Genomic DNA, 25,135 nt, shown 5'->3' with positions numbered 1-25,135 from the left:
CCTATCCACTGCAGTGGAGTCAAGCAAACTTACAGTGTGGCTGGAGGGTCAGATAGCTGGTACAGGAGTCAGGAAGAGTCCAGCCTGGAATAAAATGTGCCACCAGCTATTCCCATGGGCACAGTCCCCATCATGTGGGAAGGTCTAGATACCTTCCCAGGATGTTGTCTCTGTACCTACAGTCATTCAAAAAAGCAACAGCTTCTTGAAACCAGAGAGTGAGGCCAAAGAGGTCTTGATTTCCATAAAGGAAAGCCAGGTAAAACAGCAGTGATGGCAAGGACAGGACTGCCCAGTCTATGTAGAGTCTTAGGCTACCCCAGGGCAGCCTCTACCCACTGCAACCTCACTTAGACTCCCCATCTCTTCTCTCACCTGCAGAGCCTTACTGATTTAGCTGAATGGGTCAATTGTGACTCATCTTAGTATTTTTCCAAAGAAAAGATCCAGAAAGTTACTGCATTCCCCTTAGGTGTCTGCAGCCCCTGCTGTGGCCTGAACTTAAGACACCAGAGGAGCTGCAATATTAGCTGCACTGGAATGTTTGGTTTTCCCTTGCAAAACAGGCTCATCCCTCCAAGTGTGAATGTGCTTCAGTTACCTAAACATACTTGAGAGGAGGGGAAGAAAGGGCATTCCCATGTTTTTGTATTTAAATAAAGAATTGCCATCTTATTGAAAGCAAACCCAAAAGGACATGCCCCAACATGTTCCCCTTGCAGGCTATAGCAGGGTATGAAGAAACCTTAAGAAGACAACTTCTCCCTCTAAATATTAAACAAATTCCCATCAGCAATCTGACACCTCTGGACCAGTGTGCAAACCATACAACCTCTATGAGCAGAAGTGATTTAATGTTACACATGTGTGTATGTAACAGACACATTCTACTGGGAAACCCAGGTACTGCCACTCCACACACACATACAAATAGTGACTTGTGAAAGTTCTTCTGTGCGATACTTTCTGACCCATAAGGAAGAAAACCTGCAGCAGAACTGCAGTTTAACGTTAGTGGTAATGGAACAATTGATTTTCATTGGAACTGGCTAGATAAATAAAGATCCAATTTCTTGTCAGGACAAAGGAGTGAAAAAACCAAAGCTGCCAGTTTATACTGTCAGGACATTATGTTCTCAGGTCATACCCAAACTGATACAATAGCATTCACCTTGGTAGAACTACACCATATTATAGTATCTAAGGACATGGCCCAACATCATATTGCGCAGTAAATCTATAAAAGCACACACAAATCTGTTAATTTCAATTAAAAAATATCCTTTACCTTACATCTTTCCCCTCACAGCAGCTGGTGAAGGTCACATCAACAGTTTGTAACCCCCAGAAAAGCAGCTAGAGGGGAAAATAGCTAGAAAATGTAATTGTCCATCAGTCTTTGCTCTCTCTGTCCAAGTCACTCCATCCCACATACACCTGCAGTCATCACTGAGCTGAGCAGAGGACAGTAAGAATATGTGCAAGGTGGGGGCATAGGAAGATGTGTTATTTCAGTGTTATAGGAGCAGAGGAAGACACAAGCAGCCAAAGTTGAGCGTGCAGAGAAGATACCTGTCCTCATTTGGCCTTTTCTCTACCTGTTCTCTTTGTTTCACAGCTCCAAAAGACAGTGGAAGTGAACACACTGTGTGGTTTCCTCTTGGATCATTGCCTTCAATGGCTGTAGACAGCAACACAGAACAGAAATCAGAACAGTGGCAGAGCCTGCTAGAGCAGAGACACGGATCCTCCTGGTCACAGACTCATCTGTGTGGCTGGAGCTGAACTGCTGCCAGTTCAATACATAGAGACCCTCAGCAGAACTGTACTGGCTGGACTTGTTCTCACTTCCAAAGATGAAGCACAATTTCTCACTCTCCATTATAACTCCTCACCTGCCCCCTCTCACAGCTGCATTACATAGACGTTTCTTTATGGCTATATGCAGTTCAAGTGTTGTTTTGGCTTAATTTTATTTACTATAAGGCATTGTTATAAGATGCTAAACAACTGATTCTTCCAGGTTATTCTGCAATATATGCTATATTTAAAAATAAGCCTCATCTGGGGTGAAAGAAAACCAGCCACGAATTCCTGATCACTGATTTAGGAAGTCCAGAACTCCTTTCCAAACCTGTAACAGGCACTACTGCAGTGACAGCAGCTTTCTTCATTAAAACATCAGACCACACAGACATTCTCTACACATATTCAGGTAACAGTCGCTACCTCCAAAAAACCTTATCAAATATATATGTTTGATATATAGAATATGCATATATTTGGATATAGCAAATGATCCAAGCACCAAAGGTCTGGCAAACCTGGAGAACATGAGTGTTAAACTCCCCGTTATTACCTATGAGTAGGTACTTCAACGTGCAGGTCCCAGCAGTGCACATGCAGTAACCATCTGCTTGTGTAATCACCCATGTCTAGTGGAGGCAATAGGTGCACAAGCACTAATGCTTCAAGAAGAGGACTGTTCAACCTTAGCAGTCTGTGAGGTGTCAGATGAATGCTTGCCCATGTTCAGATGGGGAAGTTGAGATGTTAGGCACATTGAATACTGGTGGACAAGCCTGAATTAAAGTCCAGCAGCCTTAATTTGTGTCCTCTTCCAGAAAAGACAGAGAAGAGACACATTGACTCAGAAGACATGAGATTAGGCTACAGACCCAGTACATCGTGCCAAATCTCCATAACTACAAGCAGGCACTTTTTTAATTGAAGAGATATACTGATATCCTGCTCAGCTGACAAGACACAAAGCTGAAACTAGAGAGAGATGCGTTTTATTCTTGACCCTCCTGCTGCTTCAAAGGATGACCCCAAGGAGAGTCATTTCATTTCTCTATCCCTGACCTTCACACTTGTCCCATTTGTGCCCTGCCGGTTCCTTTGTACCGCATTGCATGATCTACTGAGGAGAGATGTTCTAAAGGAGCTTGGTATCCTTATTAAAACTATGTTTATGGATTACTTAACATTGTTCATTCCAGGAACCCCATGTACTCTCAAAAAGAAACATGCTGCAGAGAGAATGAGCAAATGGTAGAGATACATCAAGGCTGCTTCGTAGTATGGTGACATTCCTTGCCATAAGTAGTGATGAATTAGTAGCAATTATAGCACTAAGTTTGGAGAATGCCTCGACACTGAGAAAGTGCTCAGGTGAGGCAAAGTTTTATTGCAGTTCATTAAAAAAGGCAATAAAAGGCTTCAGAACAGTCACAGATCCTGACTACATGAAGCTAATAATCAGCACGATAAACTATCATTTACATGAATAGGAAACCAAATGGACATTTCATTTCCTACGCCTTTGTTGCTTCCATTCAGTTGCACTCATGGTGCTATTCAGGGGAGCCAGCGTGGTGCCTGTTTACAAGAGAACTTTGCAAAACAAAGACAGTCACGGTCAAAACTTTGCTGGTCAATGCAGTATATTTACGTGGAAGACCTCTGAAGAAATAGCAGGATTCTGAAACAGCCTCCTGGGATAGTTTGGTTGGAAGTAGAAAGCAGGAGGGAATGATCCCAGGGCTGTCTGGATGGGTGGTGGCCACAGAATAAAGCATCTGGTTTTCAAACAGAGGCTTGATCAAACTTTCCTTATCCAGGCAAAAAATACCATTGCAACTGCCTTCGAAAATGACAAGTAACAAGTGCTCTGCATGCAGAACATAGGATTGGCACAGAGAAATCTGACACAAAATCTTTGCTTTCAATAGGAGCAGAGAATGTGCCATGCCATCATCCAACAATACATTTCAGACTCTCTGTAACATACCCTGTGCGCAGCTCCCAGAAATGGTCTGGTTTTCCTTCTTTCTTTTAACCAGAGAATGAAACTGCTCTGAATTTACAACGAAGCAAACTGAAGGCCCAGTTGGAAGCACTGTTTCTAAGAAGACGCTGCTATGCCAGAGCTCTCCATGGTTCAGCTGTTAAATTACACATTATAAAAACAAGTAAGTGCAATTGAGAGACTGTTAATCTCAGAAGTTTAAACATCGCCCTGTAATGACTGCTTTATACTGCCCATAGTAAAGTACTTTATGGTGCATGCAGGAGGTTTATCCGCACGCGTGCGTTAAATACTGCTGGGAATTTTCTCACATGGAGGGATGAGGCCTGACACAAAACTAACTGGTACAAGACATTGCTGTCATTCACACTGCAGCAGGAATGCCACCCAGTAAGGAAAGACTTTACAACTCCTAAAAGAGATAAGGACCGACAGCCAGCATGGCAATAAGATGTTGCTTTTGGAAGTGCAGAATTCCCTACTCTGGCAATCAGCATGGATTCTGGGAACGTAACAGAAAACCAGCCGTCCCATTGCAAGGAAATGAGAGCTTAGGTATCAACTATAAATAGACGATAAAGAAGCATGGGTGGTTTCAGAGTAGTTTACTAATGCCAAGAGTATTCAGAGCCAAATTAGGCTCTTGCATATAAAAATTCGCTGGGATTTAGGGTGAGTTCATATGTGATTTCTCTGACAGACTGCACCCAACTGCCTCCTGCCATTCTCTCTAACACTGCAGATGATCCATCCAGGCTGGCTCACAGATGCCAGGTGAGAAGACTTAAATAAAGTCTTAAATAAAGATGGCAAAGAAGTTACAGATGTGGTACCACTGTCTTACTTTTTAAACAATGATGCCTCAGAAGAATGAATCAGGTGTCTCAGGGGACATATGATGCCACACAAGTCAAACGCAAGCACCCAGCAAGGCACTACATAAAATACTTTGTGTGAAAGCGTCGCTTCCCTTGGCTGTAAAACACATGCAGTAAATTGAAGAGAATTCTTAATCCTTCGGTGTTATCATTATTACAGTATCATTCACTCACTTGTCTGGGAGCTGCCTTCTTCTCCTACCAACTGCTTTGCCTCACAACAATGCCTGGCTTCTGACTCAGAGGACCAACAATAGGCTCTCCCCTGAGTTTATGGCATCTCCTCCATGATGCCCTGGCAGGAGGCAGCATAACAATAATTTGACAGGCATCCTCCCATGGGGACTCAACACATCAGTCATGCTGCTGACACACTCTACACCCAGAGGAGCTCATCCAGACTGTGCGTGATTTCTAGGTACAGGCAGCTGCTCTTGATTTACCATCCAAAGGATACCAAGTTTGTCTATTTCACTAACAGCAGAACAAGAAAGTACCTGCTTTCTGTGAAAGCCCTTGTGGCATTGCCATGCTGGTCTGAGCTCAGTCTGCTGGAGTAAAGCAAAGCAGAAGGTAATCAGCAGAGAGGACTGAAGCCTTATTTCTAATCCAGGAACAAATCCACTCACTGGCATCTAAAAGGAAAGTGTAATGTAAAAACAATTGTAAGTTACCTTTTTATGATGTGTAAAGAGTCGCTTTCCAACACAATAATTAGTCTTCAGATTCTTTTTAGAAAGAAAACTGGAAAACCACAGCAGTTTCACAAGATCCCCTGCTGTTGGGTGGCACTGACACCAAGCAATGTATTCTGTCCAGAATAACACAAGTTATCTTAATCTGACTGCTCTGACTTGATGAATTAAAATTAATAATGATCCTTGTGTCTCTGGAGAATCTGTCACTACAATGCAGCACTGAAAAAGAGAGTTTGAGTCACTCCTTCCCCTCATGTAGTGCCATGAGACAAATATCCATCAGTTTATCACCAATGGACCAATTTGGTTAGGTAACTGTTGTTTAAAGGATGCTCAAGATTAATAACTTGAAGGAAGTCAGACAAATCCTCTTTTCTTACACAAGAATCTTCATGGAACACTTTTTCTACTTAAAATTGCCGAATGAAAGTCCTAAGCTCTGAACAGCAATTCATTCCTGAAGCTTGGCATGCTTGAATGCTCTGACTTACGTTTGCAAGGAGGAACTGGCTTTGATTGAGCTTTCTGCCACCTTCATGTTCAAAGTTCCTGTCGGTTTAACCTCTCTTAAAGAAAATAAATCCTTTATGAAACCAAAGGCTGGATAATCATACTTAAGACTAGCTCCATCTGTGTAGCTCCAAGAGTTAACTCCCAGTGCAGGTGATAGCAAGCATACAACAAGCAAGGTTCCAGGAGAAAAACAGTATTATGGGAAACAGACTGAGCCGCTGGTTTTATGGACATAGCTCTATCCCAGCACTCAGGCAGTAAAACCAAAATGAACTGCCTCCAAGTTAAAAATACCCTATAAAACTCAACAGCAAGGGAATTATTTTGACTCAACAGAGGGAGAAGACAGGTCATTCGTTCCCACGGGGAGCGGCTTACCTTGCTGATACACCAAATAGTAAGACAGCTCTGGAAAAACAGATGAACTGAAAGCTGTGTCTTCTGTGATATGGACTTATAACACCAGCCAAGTTCATACCACTCTGGGCCAAATAAAAACCTAAAGACCAAAAGGAGCGTAAGCAGCACAACCTCCACCAGCCTCTCCAGTGGTGCCACAGCTCCCCCAGGGGACCAGGCTGGTGTCCACTCTACATTCCCAGCACTGACCTGCCACATCCTACTTATTAATGCAGGTTCTTCAGATCTCAGTTGTGAGATTTGCTGGATCAATACTTGTCCAGTGTACAGAGACAGGGAGTCTGGATGGCACCCGAGGGATGAAGGGATCATCTCTCTTTCTACCTTTCCCTTGGAAAAATGGAAGTGAACACCAGTCAGCAACTGAAGGTGTCACCTCTAATATTGATCAAATCGATGACAGACATACACTTGAATGACTGAAACTTTAGATTGTGAGGGTTACAAAGCTGCAACATCAGCTGCTTTTCCCTTTCTCCTACCCCTCCTGGTAAGGGCACATACTCTCTGTGGAAGTTATGATCTTTTACCAATACAATACACCACAGGACTGTCACAAAAGCAAAACTGAAAGCTCCAGCAGTAGCATAAAGGAGGTATTTATTAAGCATTTATTGTTATTTATTGTTATCAGAATAAGAAAGCAAGTGCCACAGTAACTAACAAAGTACAGGAGAGTGTCTTGTGAATTCAACAGATTTTAGTTTCTGGCATCTTCAAAAAAGAAATAAATGTCTTAGTTTGGCTGAAGGAAACCACAAAGTGCAACTGCCTTGGAACTGGGGCAATCCAATACGTATAGGGGCAATAGTTATAGGCAAATTACTTCTAAACACACCTATTCACTGTATTTCTAACCACCTCACGTTTTTCTTTGTATCTGAGGGCTTGGGCTGGCTTTCTCCTTGTTAGGGCTCAGTACTGTAGGGACCAGTTTTCTGAGGTTTATTCTCTGGGCTGGCAATAGTGGTTTATTCCACTGAGAAGATAAGCAACTAAACACAGTTTAATGTTAGAAATGACTCATGTTTCTAGTAATTCCTTAAGCTGAGGGAAAAAGTTTTTTGATGAAACAAACGATGAAAGTGCTTGTTTGTTTGGTATTAACCAAGCACACTGATGTTTCATGTTTCAGAGCTGTGAAAATGACATTCTCTCCCAGCCAATCCATAATATACAAAGCTTGAAGTTAACAGTGAAAATTAAAGCCCCACAAACCTTCCCCCAAAACCCATTGCTGTTCAACAGCATGGCCCCTAACCCATTCCCTTGAAATTCTTAGAACACATTAAAGTTCAAGCGTGTGAACAACATAAGGAACACAACAGGAATCAGCATACCTTTAAAGAGCAAAAAGCACCCTTCAGGTGAGATGTTCCAATTAAGCACCTTTCTTTCAAACAAATATTGGAAGACAGCATTAGTCCTTGACTAAAATACACCTTCTTGTGGCTTCAAATGGAAATCAAAGACTGATTTATAATCACTGTGCCTTTTGCCACCAAGATGGGAAAGGTACATTCAGTGGACCTTCAAATTACATTCTGACAAAATATATGAGGCTCAAGTGAATCCCCTTGAAGAGTGACCTTAGCTCAGTGATGCAATCAGCAATTAAGATACTAAAGCTGCAAATACACCTCCAGTAATTGTTTTCCAGGTCACATCCAAGCACCTCCCTTCATCATGGAATTGCTGTCTGCTAAAACAATGCCCAAACACAACTCCCAGTTTCTCAAAGCATGGGCCAGCTCTATGTAATTTGTGAATCTACAGTGGTGCAAGTGATTTTGTTCTCCCCAAACAGCCGAACCAAGATAAATGGGGAGAACAGCAGCTAAGTCACACTTACTGAGATACTCATTCTAATCACCTCACACCATAAATTTATCCTGTGATTCTACATTCGCTTTATCAATAGAAAAGAAACTACAACTGTTACACCCTTGTTAAGTGTAAGGTTATTTATTCCATGAAGACATGAGTAGTTATGATGGTAACATTAACTTCAGATAATATCGATCCCATAGCCAAGGGATACACTGAAAATTATAATATAGATCTGGAACTTGGAATGCTTAAGGTGGTTTCGTCTGAGCTCTCACCCCTGATGCTTCTTCTCGGTGCCATGATGCTGTAGCCTGGGTTTGTTAGGATTGTGTTCAATCAGCCAGTCAGCAAGCCAGATCTGTGGAACAAAACCCCAAACACTTTCAGTGTTCTGTTGTTTTCTGTTAAGTGTATGGGAGAATATTAAAGGCATTATTTGAAACCTGATCCAGAAACTCTCCTGCCATGCTGTGAAACTGAGATTTTTCAGGAAAAATGGATGCACAAAATAACCTGTTTTTCAAAGTGTTCTTTTAAACCCTCACAGCTTATATTGCTTTTGAACTATTCACACTGACCTTCAGAAAACTTCTCCTGGCAATGTCTATCTTTGTGTATGTATAAGAACATGCGATCCATACTTCAAATAACCTGGTCAACTCTATTTTGGACTGAGGCTGTACAATAGGCATGAAACTGCTTAATGAAATACTACTCCTGATAACACTTAGAGATAGTTTAGCTAAGAATTAATTAATTAAAAGTGACAGTCTTTTGCACTGAAATCACCTTATAGTACCTAAAACATTAACCCCAAACATGGTTACTTCTTGAAATTAATCTTTTAAGTTTTCCGGCACATTGTACTTACGTAACAATGTGCAAGGGAGGAATGGCCTAATTTCATCTGCCACTCCCGGCCTGGCCTTAGGCAAAATAACCCTTTACCTCCATTTCTCCACTTGTAAAGAGACATTTTTAACACGTCCTTATTTACTTCACAAGGCTGTTGATGATTAGTTTCTGGAATGCTACTTCGTAGTTTACTGTGAAGTGGAAGAACTGATAGGATAGTAGACCAATAAGGTAAGCAATGCTCTCTTTTATTACCAGGTACAAACACAGAAGCCCAAAAGCCCTTAGAAAGACTATTTGGTGGTAAAAAAAAAATCACCCCAAATTCAGCTACAATTGGTGTGGCCTCTGGGCAAAGGGATGGATAAAAAGACTTCTTCATCTCTGCTTTCTAGATTTCTATGGTAATAGTGCCAGACATCCAGATCAAGTGCACAGGTTATAAAGCTGGAACAATCAAAGTACATTTAATCTGACCTCGTGTATATCACATAGAAACACCCCTGAATTATTTTTCAGGCTTTTCTTCTGAAATGTATCTTGTAAAAAATGCAATGTTGATTAAAAACCTGATAATGAACTAGAATCCACCACAGCTGCCAGTAAGTTGTCACACTGATGAGTTATCTACATTCTTAAAGAAGCACGAGTGTGAACGACTTGAACTTTGAGAACACAAAAGCACATTTACCATATTTTTCAGATGAAAGAAAGCTAATTCTGTTTAGGGACTGATAAAAACACCAAACAGCATCAAAACAACAGGAAATTAACTCTAGGCTTGACACTAAGAACTGTAACTTGAATGACATCCATGGTTAAAAGGAATAATACGTGAGAGAAGGGCAAGATGCATCAGCTTGACAACTGGAAAGGGGTCACAAGAAAACTGAAGAGTTTTCTGCACATCAGGTTGACTACATGAGATGGGTTTCACTTCAAAAAACCATAACTCATTTTCATGTAGAACTGTGGAGCAACTCAAGTGAATCCTAATCAATGCTGCATATAATATATGTTATATATAAATAGTCAAAATAATAGGTTATTCAAATGAAGGATTAATATTAAATAAGCACAATGACACAATACAGACAGCCTTGCTAAGAACTCTATAGATTTTTACTCAACTATGTAACTACTACCAGTGCAACTAGCATCTAATCTCACTTAGTATCTACTGTATGAGAGTTATTTCATCTCAAACTCACCTCAGAAACAGTAAATTAAGTAAAAACTTCTACATGACATCATATACATTCTTACCTTTCCAGCCATCTGTAACAACTGCATGTTAGAAACACTTTTGCAGAAACCACCCAAACCCACTCTCCCAATCACTTCTAAGGCTGATTTCTTTTAATGCTGGCCCTCACTTCATCTGTTAAAAAACCAATCAGTGTCTTGAAAGGCAAATGTTATTTGATTAGCTCATTAGCAGGTAGCTAAAACAGCACAGAAGAGTAGCTTTCCTATATACAGGGATTTCCCTAACACAAAGCAGGTGTATCAAAAAGCATACAGCACAACACTGATTTACTGTACATACCATTGGGTCTGCTGGCTTCTCTTTACACAGTGCAGTGAGCCCAGCTAGTAATATGGGCTTTACATAGAAGTTCAAGTAATCCCTGGCTCTCTGTCCAGTTGGAACTGGCTCCACAATCACTGTAAGGAGCAACCACAGGTGTTGAGAAGCAGCTTGTAGAGTGATTAAAAAAGGCATTATTTCAAAGGTTGTTTATATGCATGCTTCTGTTTTCCTTAATAAGTTAATAATACATAATGGTTTTTATAGCTTCTCCCACAACAGACTGCAAAGAAACTACCTAAACCCCTTTACAATGTCCCTGAGGTAATCTTACTAATTATAGCCAATTATGAAAGAGAAGGAAATCAGATCATCTGGGGAAAACCTATATCCTTGAAGATGCACTGGGGGCACGAGTTTAGTACTTCCTTCTTGCAGCATAAAGCTGGTTTCTGAAGACTCCTAAAAATCTCACCTGAAGTCCTGCTTTGTTGTTAGGGTGAGGAGAAGAGACATGGTTTATAATGGGTAAGGTTTGTAGGGAAGTCCAACATCTTTTATTATCATAGAATAGAATCATAGAATAGTTAGGGTTGGAAAGGACCTCAAGATCATCTAGTTCCAACCCCCCTGCCATGGACAGGGACACCTCACACTAGACCATCCAACACAAGGCTTCATCCAGCCTGGCCTTGAACACTGCCAGGGATGGAGCACTCACAACCTCCCTGGGCAACCCATTCCAGTGCCTCACCACCCTAACAGGAAAGAATTTCCTCCTTAGATCCAATCTAAACTTCTCCTGTTTAAGTTTTAACCCATTACTCCTTGTCCTGTCACTACAGTCCCTGACGAAGAGTCCCTCCCCAGCATCCCTATAGGCCCCCTTCAGATACTGGAAGGTTGCTATTAGGTCCCCACGCAGCCTTCTCTTCTCCAGGCTGAAAAGCCCCAACTTCCTCAGCCTGTCTTCATACAGGAGGTGCTCCAGTCCCCTGATCATCCTCATGGCCCTCCTCTGGACTTGTTCCAGCAGTTCTATGTCCTTTTTATGTTGAGGACACCAGAACTGCACACAATGCTCCAGGTGAGGTCTCACAAGAGCAGAGTAGAGGGGCAGGATCACCTCCTTCGCCCTGCTGGTCACGCTCCTTTTGATGCAGCCCAGGATACGGTTGGTTTCTGGGCTGTGAGCGCACACTGAAGCCGGCCCATGTTCATTTTCTCATCGACCAGCACCCCCAAGTCCTTCTCTGCAGGGCCGCTCTGAATCTCTTCTTTGCCCAGTCTGTAGCTGTGCCTGGGGTTGCTCCGACCCAGGTGTAGGACCTTGCACTTGTCGTGGTTGAACTTCATAAGGTTGGCATCAGCCCACCTCACAAGCGTGTCAAGGTCCCTCTGGATGGCATCCCTTCCTTCCAGCGTATCAACCGGACCACACAGCTTGGTGTCATCGGCAAACTTGCTGAGGGCGCACTCAATCCCACTGTCCATGTCAGCGACGAAGATGCTAAACAAGACCGGTCCCAACACCGATCCCTGAGGGACACCACTCGTTACCGGTCTCCAGCCGGACATCGAGCCATTGACCACAACTCTTTGTGTGCGGCCATCCAGCCAGCTCTTTATCCACCGAGTGGTCCATCCATCAAATTGATATCTCTCCAATTTAGAGAGAAGGATGTCGTGTGGGACAGTGTCAAATGCTTTGCACAAGTCCCGGTAGATGACATCAACTGCTTTACCCTTATCCATCAATTCTGTAGCTCCATCATAGAAGGCCACCAAATTGGTCAGGCAGGATTTCCCCCTTGTGAAGCCATGCTGGCTGTCACCAAGCACCTTGTTGTTTTTCATGTGCCTTAGCATGCCTTCCAGGAGAATGTGCTCCAAGATTTTGCCAGGCACAGAGGTGAGACTGACTGGTCTGTAATTCCCCGGGTCTTCCATTTTCCCCTTCTTGAAAATGGGTGTTGTATTTCCCTTTTTCCAGTCGTCGGGAACTTCACCTGACTGCCATGATTTTTCAAATACGATGGCCAGTGGCTTAGCAACTTCATTCGCCAGCTCCTTCAGGACCTGCAGATGGATTCCATCAGGTCCCACAGACTTGTGCGCGTTCAGATTTTTAAGATGGTCTTGAACCAGATCCTCTCCTACAGTGGGCCCAAGGTCTTCATTCTCACAGTCCCTGCACCTACCTTCTAAGAACTGGGTGGTGCAGTTAAACTGATTATTAATTAAACTGATTATTAAACTGATATTATTAAACTGATTATTATTAAACTGTATTATTAAACTGATACACTTGACAAAACCCCAAGTTTTTTCTAGCAGTTTCCCTTGTATGTTTCTGCCAAAGAGAAAAGGCATCATTCAACTCCTACATTACAAACAAGAGATCCTCTCCCAGCCCTTTAAAGTTTTATGACACATTTCTCTGGCAATTCCATATTAACTTTGGAATTGCACTATGAGGGCATCCAGCTGCTGTTGAACAGGAATTACTCAGCCTGAGCCCAAGAAGAGTCCGTCTTCTCAAGCCAACAGACATCCCTGGGGGGATGCCACAAGCATGTGCTGGAGTGTAAGAGCTTCCCCTTTCCTCTCATTTACCAGCTTTGCTCCACTTCCCAGACCACAGTTTGAAAAGCAGAAGCAATTCCTGTAACTAAAATGGCTCTTCAGATATGTTTTGGTATGCCTTTCCTTAGCAGAAAAGCTTGTGCATAAAGACTCACACATTCTCATAAAGCAAACAAGCCCGACCTCTAAATCCTATTGTATCTAGAGTCTGGGCAGAGACAAGTTGTAACAGGGAAGGACACTATCCTCCAAAGACTGGCAGTGTATTATTTGTACCATTTTACCTTCTGGAAACATGAATCTGATTTCTCTTTCTGCTGTGGAAATGCTGCGACTGCCATGAAGCCCATTCCTCAGGTCATCGGTCCCATAGATTGCTCTTAAGCTAAGAACAAGAAAAGTAACTGCTTGGTAGGCAACCGCAAATCCCTGCCAGGAGCATATAAAATCAATGTATATGGACTAATTAACAAGGCAAAGGCTTGATCTTGGCTTTCAACAAAATAAGTAGCTATCTAAAATATATGTTTATGCACTCAACATTCCCCTTTAAATGGGTGAACTTTGCATACTAAAGAACAAAGGTGAAAAGCTTTGAGTTTGAAGTCACTCCAAATCTGTATCTCTAACATAAAAACAAAAAGGAGAGGAATTCTAGCCTCAACTGAGAGAATTACAAGATCCTGCTGGCTTCCCAAGACCAATCCATGAGTTACCTGTGAGGGTGCGTTATCTTAGCTCTTATGCTGTTTGATGGTCCAAGCAGTTCTTTCCAGTACGAGACTGCACAATATCTGGCAAGAACCATAGCAACTACTGGTCCAGAACTCATATAGGCTGTTAAATTAGGAAAAAACATTTTTCCATATTGGTCTGCGTAAAAGTTGCTACATTGCTCTGGGCTTAACTGCAGCTTCCGTTTCTAGAAAGTGGAAAAGAGAAACAAAGAATTAACAAAGGCTTGCTAAATGAAGAGAGCTTGATACGTCAGATACAGTCCTGTACTGTGTCACATCTTCAAATGCAGGAAAACAGAGACATTTCCCAGCCTAATTTGATTCTTCAAGATCTGATCCTCTTCAAGACATAAGAGTAACAAACAGCAAGAGTTTTCCAAGTTAATTAAGCAGACAAACAGGCTGTTTGAATAAGGTGTGTTTTTAGCCTATGCGAACTACAGCATTTTGTAACTGTTGTGTGACTTAAAGCACAGTCAGGGCACCGCACAGAGAAAGTGAAGAGCATTACAAGGGCAGGATTTAATTGTTCGCCTGCTCCAGCGTAATGTTCTACTTTTAAACCATTTTCTCTTCTGCCCACACTGGTACTTACGCAATTGTTCTATTTTTCAGGATTTCTGAGTCTCACAATAGCTACCTACCCACATGTGGCCAGGATTAGGACCAGGACTAGGTTTGGGAGGTTATCAGAAGGCACAGGGCAGTCAAGAAGAAAGAATTAACAGAATTATTGTGAAATTCATTCTTTGAGCCTGAACTTGCGCAGCACAAGAGCACCACAAATTCTGATTCCTAATGGCTTTGGTGCCAAAAGTCACTGCAGACGTCAGAAGATGCTATAAACACCCTGTCATTAAAAAGAAAAAAAAATAAAAAAAATTCTCTTTTTTCATATGTTTTGTATAAATAAGAAAGGGAAGAAATTAAAAAAGAGCAAATATGGAAAAGGGGAATTTGCAAGAATAAGAAAAAACACTGCATTTCCAGGGAAAAGAAAGGAAGGTGGAAAAGGAGTAGGAAAAAGGAAAGGGGGGGGGGGAAAGAGGGAAGGGAAAGGAGGGGGAGAGGGAAGGAAGGAAAGGGAGGGAGGAAAAAAGGAGAAAAATGGGAAAAAGGAAAGAAAATAAAGTGATAAGAAAAAATGGGGAAAAAGGGGTGCAAGAAAAAGGAAAAAGAAGGGAAAAAGGAAGAGAAAGGATGGGGAAAAAGAAGGGGATAAAGAAGGGAAAAAGGAAGGGAAAGGATGGAAAAAAGAAGGGAAAAGGGGAAAAAGAAGGGAAAAAAGAGAGAAAAAAGGAGGGGAAAAAAAGGAGGGAAAAAGAAGGGGGAAAGAAGGGGAAAAGAAGAGGGAAATAAGGGGGAAAAGAAGGGGGAAGAAGAGGGAAATAAGGGGGAAAAGAAGGGGGAAAGAAGGGGAAAAGAAGGGGAACAGACGGCGCTGCTGTGGGCAGTCACGGGCGAGGTCGGCGGCAGGCGCGGGGGCACAGCGCCCTCCAGCGGCCCGCCCGGGCGGGCATCGCCCGAGCTCGGCACTCCGGAGCCCCTCCGAGCCCCGGGCAGCGCAGACGGGGCTCGGCCGTACGGGACGGGTACATCGGGGCAGTGACACAGAGTGGTCACACCGCACCTGGCCGGCGGCTACATCCATCAGGGCTCCAAGTGCCCGCTTGCAAACCCACCACACGCTCTACTTCGGAGTGCCCACATCTCCGCTGCGTGTTTGCTAACGCCGAGTTTGTTGACTAAGTCCGTGGTTTGTGTGTCAGCAAAACCATCGGTGTGGTCTGTCCCGTTCCATGCGCCAGGAACATGGAATCTGGCAGCAGCGGTTGATGATGTGAAAAATGTAAGCTCATTTTTAATCACTTGCTTAACTGCTAAAGTCTTGTTCTGACTTACAGAGTGCGGTTATTTTCTCTAGAGCCCGTTACCTGAAGGATCATGAATCCCGACCTGAGAATGAGATCCTCTATTTCTTCTTCTTTATGAACAACATCTGGTTTGATGACAGCCAGAGTTCTTTCCACAAAAATCTGAGGTTCGGGCATTAACATCTGCATCTCGGCTTCTAAATTGGACTTCGTATGCCCCTTTCACACTGCAACGACACCAGGTTTGGAGTTCCACTGTGTAAGAGCAGAGAGGGTCACCCCCATGCCACAAAAGCCATGGGAGGTTTACTCTGTGTTAGTTAGCTCTGTAATTCCCACTCCCATTTCTCAGTGCAGTAGCAGTTTGTGGAAAAGACGGAAAATTCAGTGTTATTATAGTTATAATAGTTATAATATATATATTCAGTGTCAATTATAAGATGTAAACTGCTCTACCATTTCACTAGGACAATACATGAGATAGAGAAGTGTTATCGCACACCTTGCTGTGCACATCCCCATCCACCGTGTGTGCCACCCCCAAATCTGGGTTCTCTTGCCTGCAGGTTGCGCTGTGGGATGTACTGCCCAGAGTCCACCTGTAAGCCCCACGGGACTTCTTAATTGTTATGTAATTCCTGTATTTATGGACTCAAATTCCAGTTTTCTGAGGACATTAGGAAGCTCTTAGAACACAGAACTGCTCTGTGATCAGCAGAACTAGTGCAGATGGGCTGCCTACGGACCTGTGAGCACTTGTGACCGCCTCCTCTCCCTCATCCCTTCGCCTCCATGCTCCCGGCCCCACCTCTCTCCCCACCTCTCTCCCCACCTGCACCCCACAGGACACGGTACCCAGCCATCCGCTGGCTCCCTGCTGCAGAAACCGATGCAATTCCTCAGTTAACGCTCTCTTTTAGACCTTTTAGAAAGATCTAAAGCGATCTTTCCTGTACCTGCAATTTTGAGACTCCCCGTTCTCTTTCAAATCTGGTTGAACAGACGGCAGCCTCCACCAGGGAGGAAGGATGCAGAGAGGAGCACAGGACCGCGGGGCTGCCTTTACCTGCGAACCGGGCTGAAGGCACCCACGCCCGGCGGCACCGACTGCAGCCGAGACCCGCAGGAGCAGCTCCCCCTTCCCCGCAGACCCCGCTCCGCCTGCCCGGTCCCCCCGCCCGGCCTAACCCGGGCCATGCCACGCACCTTCTCGCTCCGCCGCCGTTGCTAGGCGACGGCGGGGCCGGCGCCGGAGCGGCCACAAGATGGCCTCCGCGCCCCTCGGCTGTGCGCTGGGCAGGGGGAGGACCCAAGATGGCGGCTGGGGAGTTGACAGCAGGAGGCTGCCGCCCTAGGGCAGATAACCGAGGGTCACATCTGTGTGTTCATGGGCACCTTGTGGGACACGGGAACGAGGAGGGGAGCAGCGGGAGCGCTATGAAAGCCGTATTTCTCTATTTTGACAAAGCTGTATGTTGGTTTTACCTCACACTCGAGGCTGCTGAGGGAGTCGCACAGCAAACGTTCAGAAACTGAGGTTGATACGTGGACTGACTCCACAACTCGCATTGGTCGACCCTGTGCATGAAGGTAGTGCCTTGTGTTGAAGAATATGCACGCAAGGCCTTCTTCGGGGTATTTAAATATTAATATTTATTGCAGGAGCGTGCCTGCGGTTTCCTGTTTCCATGCCTTCCTGACACCAGCGGGATCAGCGTACAGCACGCTGCCTTCTGGCACAGCAGACACGCTAACCTGAATCTAGAGCTCTCCAATGTTGTTTTTCAGTGTTTTTCATCGATTTCTCTATGTGTGTGCCTACCCAGAGCTACTTACCACAAAACCAAACACATAACAAGTAAGAAACAGTCGCTGTTTTCCAGGTTAAACCGTAACGAGGTGAACCACGGAGCTGGGGAAGCTCGGTTCCTGTGGATTTTTACCAGCCTCCACCGCCACTGTGCCAATGTTTGCTCCCACAACACTCCCTGTTTCCCCAGCTCTCCAGGGCTGCTCCTACTTGGAGCAATTACAGTGCCGTCACCGCACACCCGATGTGCTCATCCGTGCCATAGCCGAGCCCGTGGCCTGGAGTCCCAAGTGCTGGGGGCTCAGGTATTCCCAGCCCCGCTGCTGCCCGCTCTGTTTGCCGGGGCTGAACACGGGCCAGCTGGCCCCGCGCTATCGGGTGTGCAGCGGCACCGATAACCGCACCACGCTCCTCCTCATCCCCTTTTAGTGCCCATTTATCACAAGTCGAGGGATCCAAGGGGCTCCCGACACCTCTGGCCTGCTGCTGAACTCAAGTTCACCAATAAAACACAAGTTCACCAACAAACACAAGTCTATCGGCTTCAATTTTTACTGAACTCGGACTGAAAGGAGAAAAACCCAAACCCCCCTCACTTTAAGAGCCACAGATGCTGACACTGTACCCTGGTTAGCAGAGGAAACAGCAAATGCTGTTTATAGTGTAAGAAGAATCCGCTTTGCCTTCATCTTCTTCATGAGTAATGTAAATAATGTGACAATAGAAACGAGTAACAAAACTATTTCCTTGCAGCCAGTTTGGAAAAAAATGGAAAAAAAAACCCGTATTTCCTTGCGTATTCCAGTTTGGAATATGTTTGAAATGCAAAGGCTGAAGTCTTTATTCACATACCTTAAAAACCAAAATAAAGGTCCTGAGTGCACAAGATGGAGTAATTCAGATGCAGACTTTGTTCACTGATACAGGCACCTGGGGGTTCTTCCACAGGGATACCTTGTACAGTATGGAATCTGAAGACATTATAAACACTGCAAGGACACAGAGGTAACGGATAGTATTTAAAAGTATTAAACAGAAAGGCTGATGGAAAGAGTTCACCATTTTGTTTTAGTTCAGAGTTCATTTAGGAAGATGGTTTCATTTCAAAGTCAATGAGCACCAGTCTGACAGCTTGGATTTCAATTCAAAGGCTTCCTCAGCCTGGATGAACGCTTCAGAATTGTGATTACATAAGAAGTGCTGAATTTAATATCCGTGTAAAACACTGCTAACGTTCATCTCCTGCAGTGTCTTTATTGTGGGCATGCTTTATTCAGCTAACCAAGCTAAGACATCAATCTCTGTGTGCCCTTGGATGCTGCAGCTTGGCCGGGAGCAGGGTTCTGTGCGCTCTGGCCCCCACCACAGGCCCTCGCTCTGTGTCGGGGTTTCTGCTCCTCGCTGTTTCCAGCAGCATTTCTGGAAGGTGGAGATTGTCTAATTTTAGTACCTCGGAGAATCCTCCGCTCTCCAATGAGCGGGCGGCTGCATCTGGAGCTGCAGCCAATTACACCGGCTTTCCTCCTGCTTCGCTTCCCACCATGGTTTAATAATGCAGCCTTGCAAATTTAAAGTGGCCCCACATGTTAAGAGAAAATACCCTCCTGTGTTCCCTAACAACGACACGTCTTTTTACAGTAGTAGGATCTCAAGAGGGTTCTTCTAAAGCCTCGGATTCCACAAACCTGACTTTGCAACCCTGCGTTAGCATCATTATCTTGTTTTTATTATCTTTATAGTGCTTAAAAAACTGTCCGTGTAACTAAAATGCTGGCCTGAGGCATCTTCCCTAACATCTGTAGGCCAGGGGTGTGCTTTTCAGAAAAGAAACAATAAAAAAAAGGATAAAATTACACTGACAATGAAACTAATCACTGCGGTTCTGAATACCTCTTAGGGCATAGCTTTGCTGCTGTATCTTATCTGTTAAGCTGTTTAACCAGCCTTGGTTCTCTTGCTTATTTTTAGCTGGTGTGGAATATAACAACACTGAAAGACCGTGGCTGCAGGTGCATTTGCAGTCAAGTAACAACAGATAAGTAACTTCTGAAGGAGAAATATTACTTCAGAGCTTTGTACTCCAACACTGCAACAAGGAGGATAAACTGATGTCTGGTAGACTGGTGAAAAAAGGACAGAAAAACAGAATGATGAAAATAACAGAATGAAGAAAAGCTAAAGAAGCAATACGAACTAGTTGCATTGATTAAAAATGCAGCTTGCACATGTATGTGCTTTAGCAGCAATTTATTAGCTATACATTTACCACACACAACTTTAATCCGCCACTGACTTGTTTGCTTCTGTCTCTCATGATAAACTGTCACACCCACAGCACCAGCTTACCTTCAGCTTGCTTCATTCATCCTTGCTTTTGCAGTGCGAAGTGTCTCTGGCGGAAACCCTGTCATCAAGCAAACTTCCTCTCCTGCAAGCCAGCTCACTCTTCCATTTCTGCCTTCTTACAGCTAAGCAATTCTACTGCAGCTTATCTGCCCTCCTGTATTCCTAGCTAGCTTTGCATTGCTGCTGACTAACCCTTGGCAAGCCTCTCTTTCTGCTCCCCTCTGCTTGCTACTGCACCATTTTCTTTAAACTACTCTCTTGATGCTTCTCCTTTCTACAAATCTCTAAGTGGCAATAACGATAATATTATCTACACATCTTCTGTAACTCCGCTTGCCTTATTAACCTCACTCTGTTTCATTTCCTGATTTTCCTCACACCCACTCTTCCATTTGTTCACAGCTTTAGTCATTGGGCTTGCTCTGACCCCCCAGCACCCACACAGATATGCTGGTCTCTTTTACATACTAAGAAGAAAAGGCCAACAGAAACCAAACGCAAGCCTTTGGTAGAAGTGCCTCCTGTCAGCTTACTTTTACAAGTCTTCCAATGGCATCTCTTATCTTGTTCTACCCTAAATCCCCTTAAACTTGGTGTTCCTTCCTCCTGTCATCGGAAGCTTCTCAACCCATCTTAAACCAATCTCTTCTTTGGCCTTCAGTCACATGTAGCATAGCCAGCTCATGTCTGATCTTCGCTTGTACAGTTACTCTCACCTATTGCTTCTCCAGTGACAGTTTCAGCTTACCTTTCCCCATGTTTTCTCCCGTTTTCTGCAAGAGCAGTGGTGAGCGCTGATCCTGACTCTCCTCCCTTCCCTTCTAGCTCACCATCCTGATGCAGAAATACAGGTGTTACTGCCTCCATTTAAACTTCAGGTGTCTCCATCGTAATTTAAAGTTCTGTCAGTGAGCATGTGTGAAACAAACCCTCTGTCTGTAAACCAACCACTATTCTATTGAGCTATTTTACAGCCCACTGTGCAAAGGAGCAGGTATAAACTGACAGTCAGGAACTTGTTGTTTGAGCTCAGATTGCTCTGAACTGCTGTGGGAATCTCAGCCAGGGCACAATCTTTGTTATTTATTCACGTGACTGGGAATCTCACTCAAACTCTCCTCATCTCAGTTATTGTTGACATCTTTTTCTCTGGCCTCAACAGATAAAGCATTTGGCTCTGCTCAGAAAGCTCCGCAACACTATTTTCTTATTTTTCCAGTGTCAGTTCTCCACACCTTTCCAGAGCCAGTCTTCTCTATCACACACAAAACTGTTGCTCTTCAATTGCAAGTCCATTCACACGCTCTTCTGTCCCAGGTACCTTTTGTTTCACACTGAAAGGCTATTTCCTGCCAGCCTGTACAACTGAATCCCACTACTGCACTTTCAAATAGAGTCTCCTGCTTTATCCCACCACTTTGCACAGGCTCAGGTCTTGCTGAACATCTATAGAGGTTAGCATTTCCAACTGATTTTCTATAAAGCTCCTCCTCATCTGTATATAGGCATTTTGTATAGATACTGCATGTAGATATTAGGGGTTTACCTAACCTTTTGGAACAGCAACGATTGCACACATTGGCTCTTTCATTGTTCCACATAATGTTTAACATAATACTAGCTTGGATTATCCCTGAGGCCACTAAGCTCAGAGATAAGTATTCAGTGTGATACTATCCACAATGAATAAATGAATGTGTGAATAAACCAATAACACCCTTTTATTTGGCAAATTGCAAGAGGCAATCAGTTAAATAAGGTTATTTGTTTTGTAAGTTATATTGCCAATGCTTCCTTAAATGCATCTTCTCATCATCTTAATTCCATGTAGGAAAAAGCATCCTTTTTGCCATCCTTATTTTATTAGTTTCAGCTGTACCATTAAAATCAATGAGCTTACTTGCATAGTTATTAATAACATTTATTTATACTGTGCTTAAAGACTATCTCAGGCAGAAGCTTCCTATAGCATGGCATTTTGTATATGGTCAGCAGCCTGTGACCTGACCATACACAAGTAAAATTCAATTGAACTTCAGTCAACAACATGAATAATCATAGTAATTACAGGATTAAAAAAATGGCAGACAGAATGATAGCTTTTTTCTCAGCAGTAAATGTGTCATGTAAGGAGAATTACCACCCAAGCAGGTATGTGTGTATTTTGCTTTGATTAACCACAGGCTTTGAGTGGGGAGTGAAATGCAAGCCCAGAACCCAAGTCACAATCCAGAGGAATTCTTTCAAGTTACCAGTGGCATGATGGGGCCTGGAGAGACAAATACTAATCCTAACAGCGCATGTTCTCGAGTTTCTCAGTCTTCCATGTCTACCTCGTCACTCACACCACTCAGTTTTCGAACCAGGGTGTTTAGCCAGTCTACAACTACTCTAATATACTGCTGTTGGCTATGGGACATAGAAGGCATCAAACAGCTATCGTAATGGGGCTGCTGGGAATCACAGAGAGCCCTAGGAACTGCTGTCTGGAACTGCCAAGATGAGAGATTGAGATGGACCTGACCAGGAGAAATGGGCAGTTGGAAAGGAGTACATCGTTAAAGAAAGCAGGAAAAGGGTAAGATGTGCTGAAGTACCAGTGCAAGAGCTCTGAAAGGGGAGACAGGTTGAGGAAATACAAAGGAGCTGTTTGGGGCTGTGAATCTTGCAGGGGAATTAAGTAATAAAGAGATCATCAAAAGAACTCAGGTTACACCCATCAGCAGAGCCTAGTCTTACATGACAGACTCATACCAACTACTGCCAAGTTTACTCCCAGGTGCTGGTCTATAAGCTTGTAACTTCATTACAGATGTGTTTTGCAGCCAGCTGACTCTTCTGCATACATAAAAACCTGCAGAAAGAGGGTGGACAGAGCACAAGAGCAGTAGCATTTACTGCTTCAGCCAGTCAGAGCAACCTGCAAATATCAGTTTGACCTTAGGTTCCCTGTAGTGACTTAACCAAAAGCGTGGCATTTTCCAACTGAAGCAGCTAACAGCACTGTGTAAATGAATACAGCCAGCTGACAGTAGCTTAGTTGTTTTTCATCGCAAACTTTACCTTTTGGGTACAGACCTGATAGGTTTACAGTTTCAGCCAAAGCTTCCTAAAATATCACAAGTTCTCTCACTGGATGTCAGGTAAGTTCCTCTGAGATGGTATAAATTAGGCTAAAGACTACCTTAGAAAAATTTCTTTGCCTTTTAACATTTTATTTAAAGTTCAATGCAAGAAAAACAATTTAAAATACATCCTCATAAAGATGAGTATCTTTATCAGTAACGTATACACCTCATCCTGCAGACATTATAATTATCAGGTGTACTGGTTAGGTATTGTTTGTACTGTCTTTACTAGACCTGACCTTATACATTAGCCTGAAGAGCTGGTTGTAGAGCTTGTCCGTAGCATACCCTATCCCTGTCAGCCAATCTGGCTGAGATTAGCATCTCTGAAGATAAAATTCTGCACTATTGTAGCTTGGGCTGAAAGTGTGCAGGATTATTTTCAAATGAATATCCATTATGGATAGAGCATCTGGTTGATACATCACATATGTCACACCAGGCTCATGTATTGTTGCGCACTTAAATTGCTATAATAGTTTTTCACTTGTGAGCAGTAAAAAGGCGGTGTGGGGGGAAGATTTACAGAAGCAAATAGCCCTTATGGATGAGGATTTAAAAATCCAGGTATTGTAAGAGAATCAGTTGTAATCTCAGTAACAAATACAGTGCAAGTCTTGGTGCTCATGTGCATGGGTATCAAAGCAGAAAGCTCAGCTTGGACCAGACAGTGATGCTTGTGGCAAGAACTAAGTGAGAGTGGTTTGACATTAGCTATTGTATTGAGGGGCTATTTTTTATACCACCTCCCAATACAAAGCACAATTTCTGTTTTTCTCCTCACTTCCCCTTCACAGCTCTGGCTTAGGGTCTGAAGCAACGGAATGTTTTATTAAAGAAAGAAGGGAGATTCAGACCCCCATCCTATTGCTTTTAATGCTCATCTTTAATGCTTATTGTAGTGCTACAAAGCTTACAAAACCAAACCTCATGTCCCCTGTTTGACCAAGTTCCTACTTCAGCAGATGAATCCTGGAGAGGATAGAGCGCTCTAAAGGTGGTTCAGTGAAGGACAGCCTGGATCCTAGGCCTAGACTTAACAATAAAATGTATTGCCACTTTATTTTTATTCACAAGTAGGTATGTGCACCCTTTCTAACTTGTACCAGCAGATGAAATACGGAAGTTGAGCCAGAGATATCTGACAGAGGGTGGAGCAAGAAAGTAATGATGCATATATTCATATGCATATTCATATGCATCATTACCACATATATTCATTACCAAAGTCAGGTAAGAATGGTTACTTTCTGCCCACAAGCAAAGGGCTTAACTTTTTTTAAGGATGTGTCAGTGAGCTTGGCTGTCTGTCCAAAAGCCAAACTCTGCGCCTTTGACAGGGACAAACAGGGTATTAGGAACACATCTTGTGTGAGAATTCAAAGTATGACTGCAAGCAGTTGCTTTCTGCCCTCTGCACGCACAACTCTGCCTACAAAGCTGATGTATCTGTGGGCAAAAGGAATTTAAGGCCTCGGCACGCTCAGGGCACCAGCTCCGGAGTTATGTAATATCCAAACCTAAGTTTCCATTAAAAACCGACAAAGTTCTGGCCCTCTCGGTTGCAAAACCAGCAGAGCTGGAAACATTAAGTAAACCTCTCACGCTGGAGTAACTGACTCAGGGTACGTACCACACCTTGGGCTGAACCACGGTAAGTAAACACCGCGCTCAGCTCACAGCCGGCTTTCCACAACTTCCCCACGCGGGGCCCGGCGGGACCGACCCGCGGGTAGCGCGGCCGGCTCCGGCTATGGCCCAGGCGCTGCCCCTCGCCGCTTGTGCTTCCCCCCCGCCACTGGCGTGGAAGCGCCTCATGGGGACGGTAACGTTCGGCAGGGAGACGCGACGCCCGCCACACGGGGACAAGGCCCGGCGGCTGCCGGGGCGGGGCTGCCCGGCGGTAAGGGCCCGAGGGCCGAGCTGCCGCTCCCCACCACGGCCGGTAGTGCCGGTGAACGGCCTCCGCGCACCTCGCCTTCCCTCAGCCCAGTCCCGCGGGCCGCCATTCGTCTCACCCCGCCCGCCTGCCCGCGGCAGAGCCAGTAGGAAGCGCCGAACGACGTGACAGATAGGAGGCGGTCACCAACGAGGAAGCAGCTTATTGCTGTGTGGCTG

The 25,135-nt window shown here is 44.0% G+C and overlaps 1 protein-coding gene across 3 annotated transcripts; it reads right to left on the bottom strand.

The window, feature by feature from the left end:
* Positions 1-1,109: 1,109 nt before the first annotated feature.
* NME5 (NME/NM23 family member 5) lies at positions 1,110-20,629 on the bottom strand. 3 transcript variants are annotated; one of them, XM_065690398.1, is made up of 11 exons: positions 19,404-20,629; positions 18,396-18,962; positions 15,794-15,960; positions 13,839-14,044; positions 13,407-13,507; positions 10,555-10,673; positions 8,426-8,508; positions 6,510-6,650; positions 6,279-6,399; positions 5,187-5,324; positions 1,110-1,681 (listed from the first exon to the last, which is right to left on the bottom strand). In XM_065690398.1, exons 3-8 carry the CDS (start codon positions 15,920-15,922, stop codon positions 6,641-6,643), a joined length of 648 nt encoding a protein of 215 aa, XP_065546470.1. In that variant the 5' UTR covers positions 15,923-15,960; positions 18,396-18,962; positions 19,404-20,629; the 3' UTR covers positions 1,110-1,681; positions 5,187-5,324; positions 6,279-6,399; positions 6,510-6,640. The 3 variants fall into 3 exon arrangements, with proteins under 3 accessions (XP_065546470.1, XP_065546472.1, XP_065546471.1); XM_065690400.1 differs by lacking the exons at positions 18,396-18,962; positions 19,404-20,629 and adding an exon at positions 16,940-17,013; XM_065690399.1 differs by lacking the exons at positions 18,396-18,962; positions 19,404-20,629 and adding an exon at positions 16,940-16,975 and having other exon boundaries at positions 15,794-15,988.
* Positions 20,630-25,135: the final 4,506 nt, after the last annotated feature.

This window comes from Lathamus discolor, chromosome 10 (genome assembly GCF_037157495.1).
Source record: "Lathamus discolor isolate bLatDis1 chromosome 10, bLatDis1.hap1, whole genome shotgun sequence".
NCBI classification, from domain to species: Eukaryota; Metazoa; Chordata; class Aves; order Psittaciformes; family Psittacidae; genus Lathamus; species Lathamus discolor.
This window is presented reverse-complemented; position numbering and strand designations above follow the sequence as displayed.

Bases quoted from the DNA above. Each gene is read 5' to 3' on its own strand.
- NME5 (XM_065690398.1), bottom strand. From the start codon at position 15,922: ATGCAGATGTTAATGCCCGAACCTCAGATTTTTGTGGAAAGAACTCTG. The intron at 10,674-13,406 runs GTAAAATGGTAC...TGCTCCTTACAG, and splicing joins CAGATTCATGTTTCCAGAAG to TGATTGTGGAGCCAGTTCCA. The intron at 8,509-10,554 runs GTATGTACAGTA...TTTGTTCCACAG, and splicing joins AGAAGCCAGCAGACCCAATG to ATCTGGCTTGCTGACTGGCT.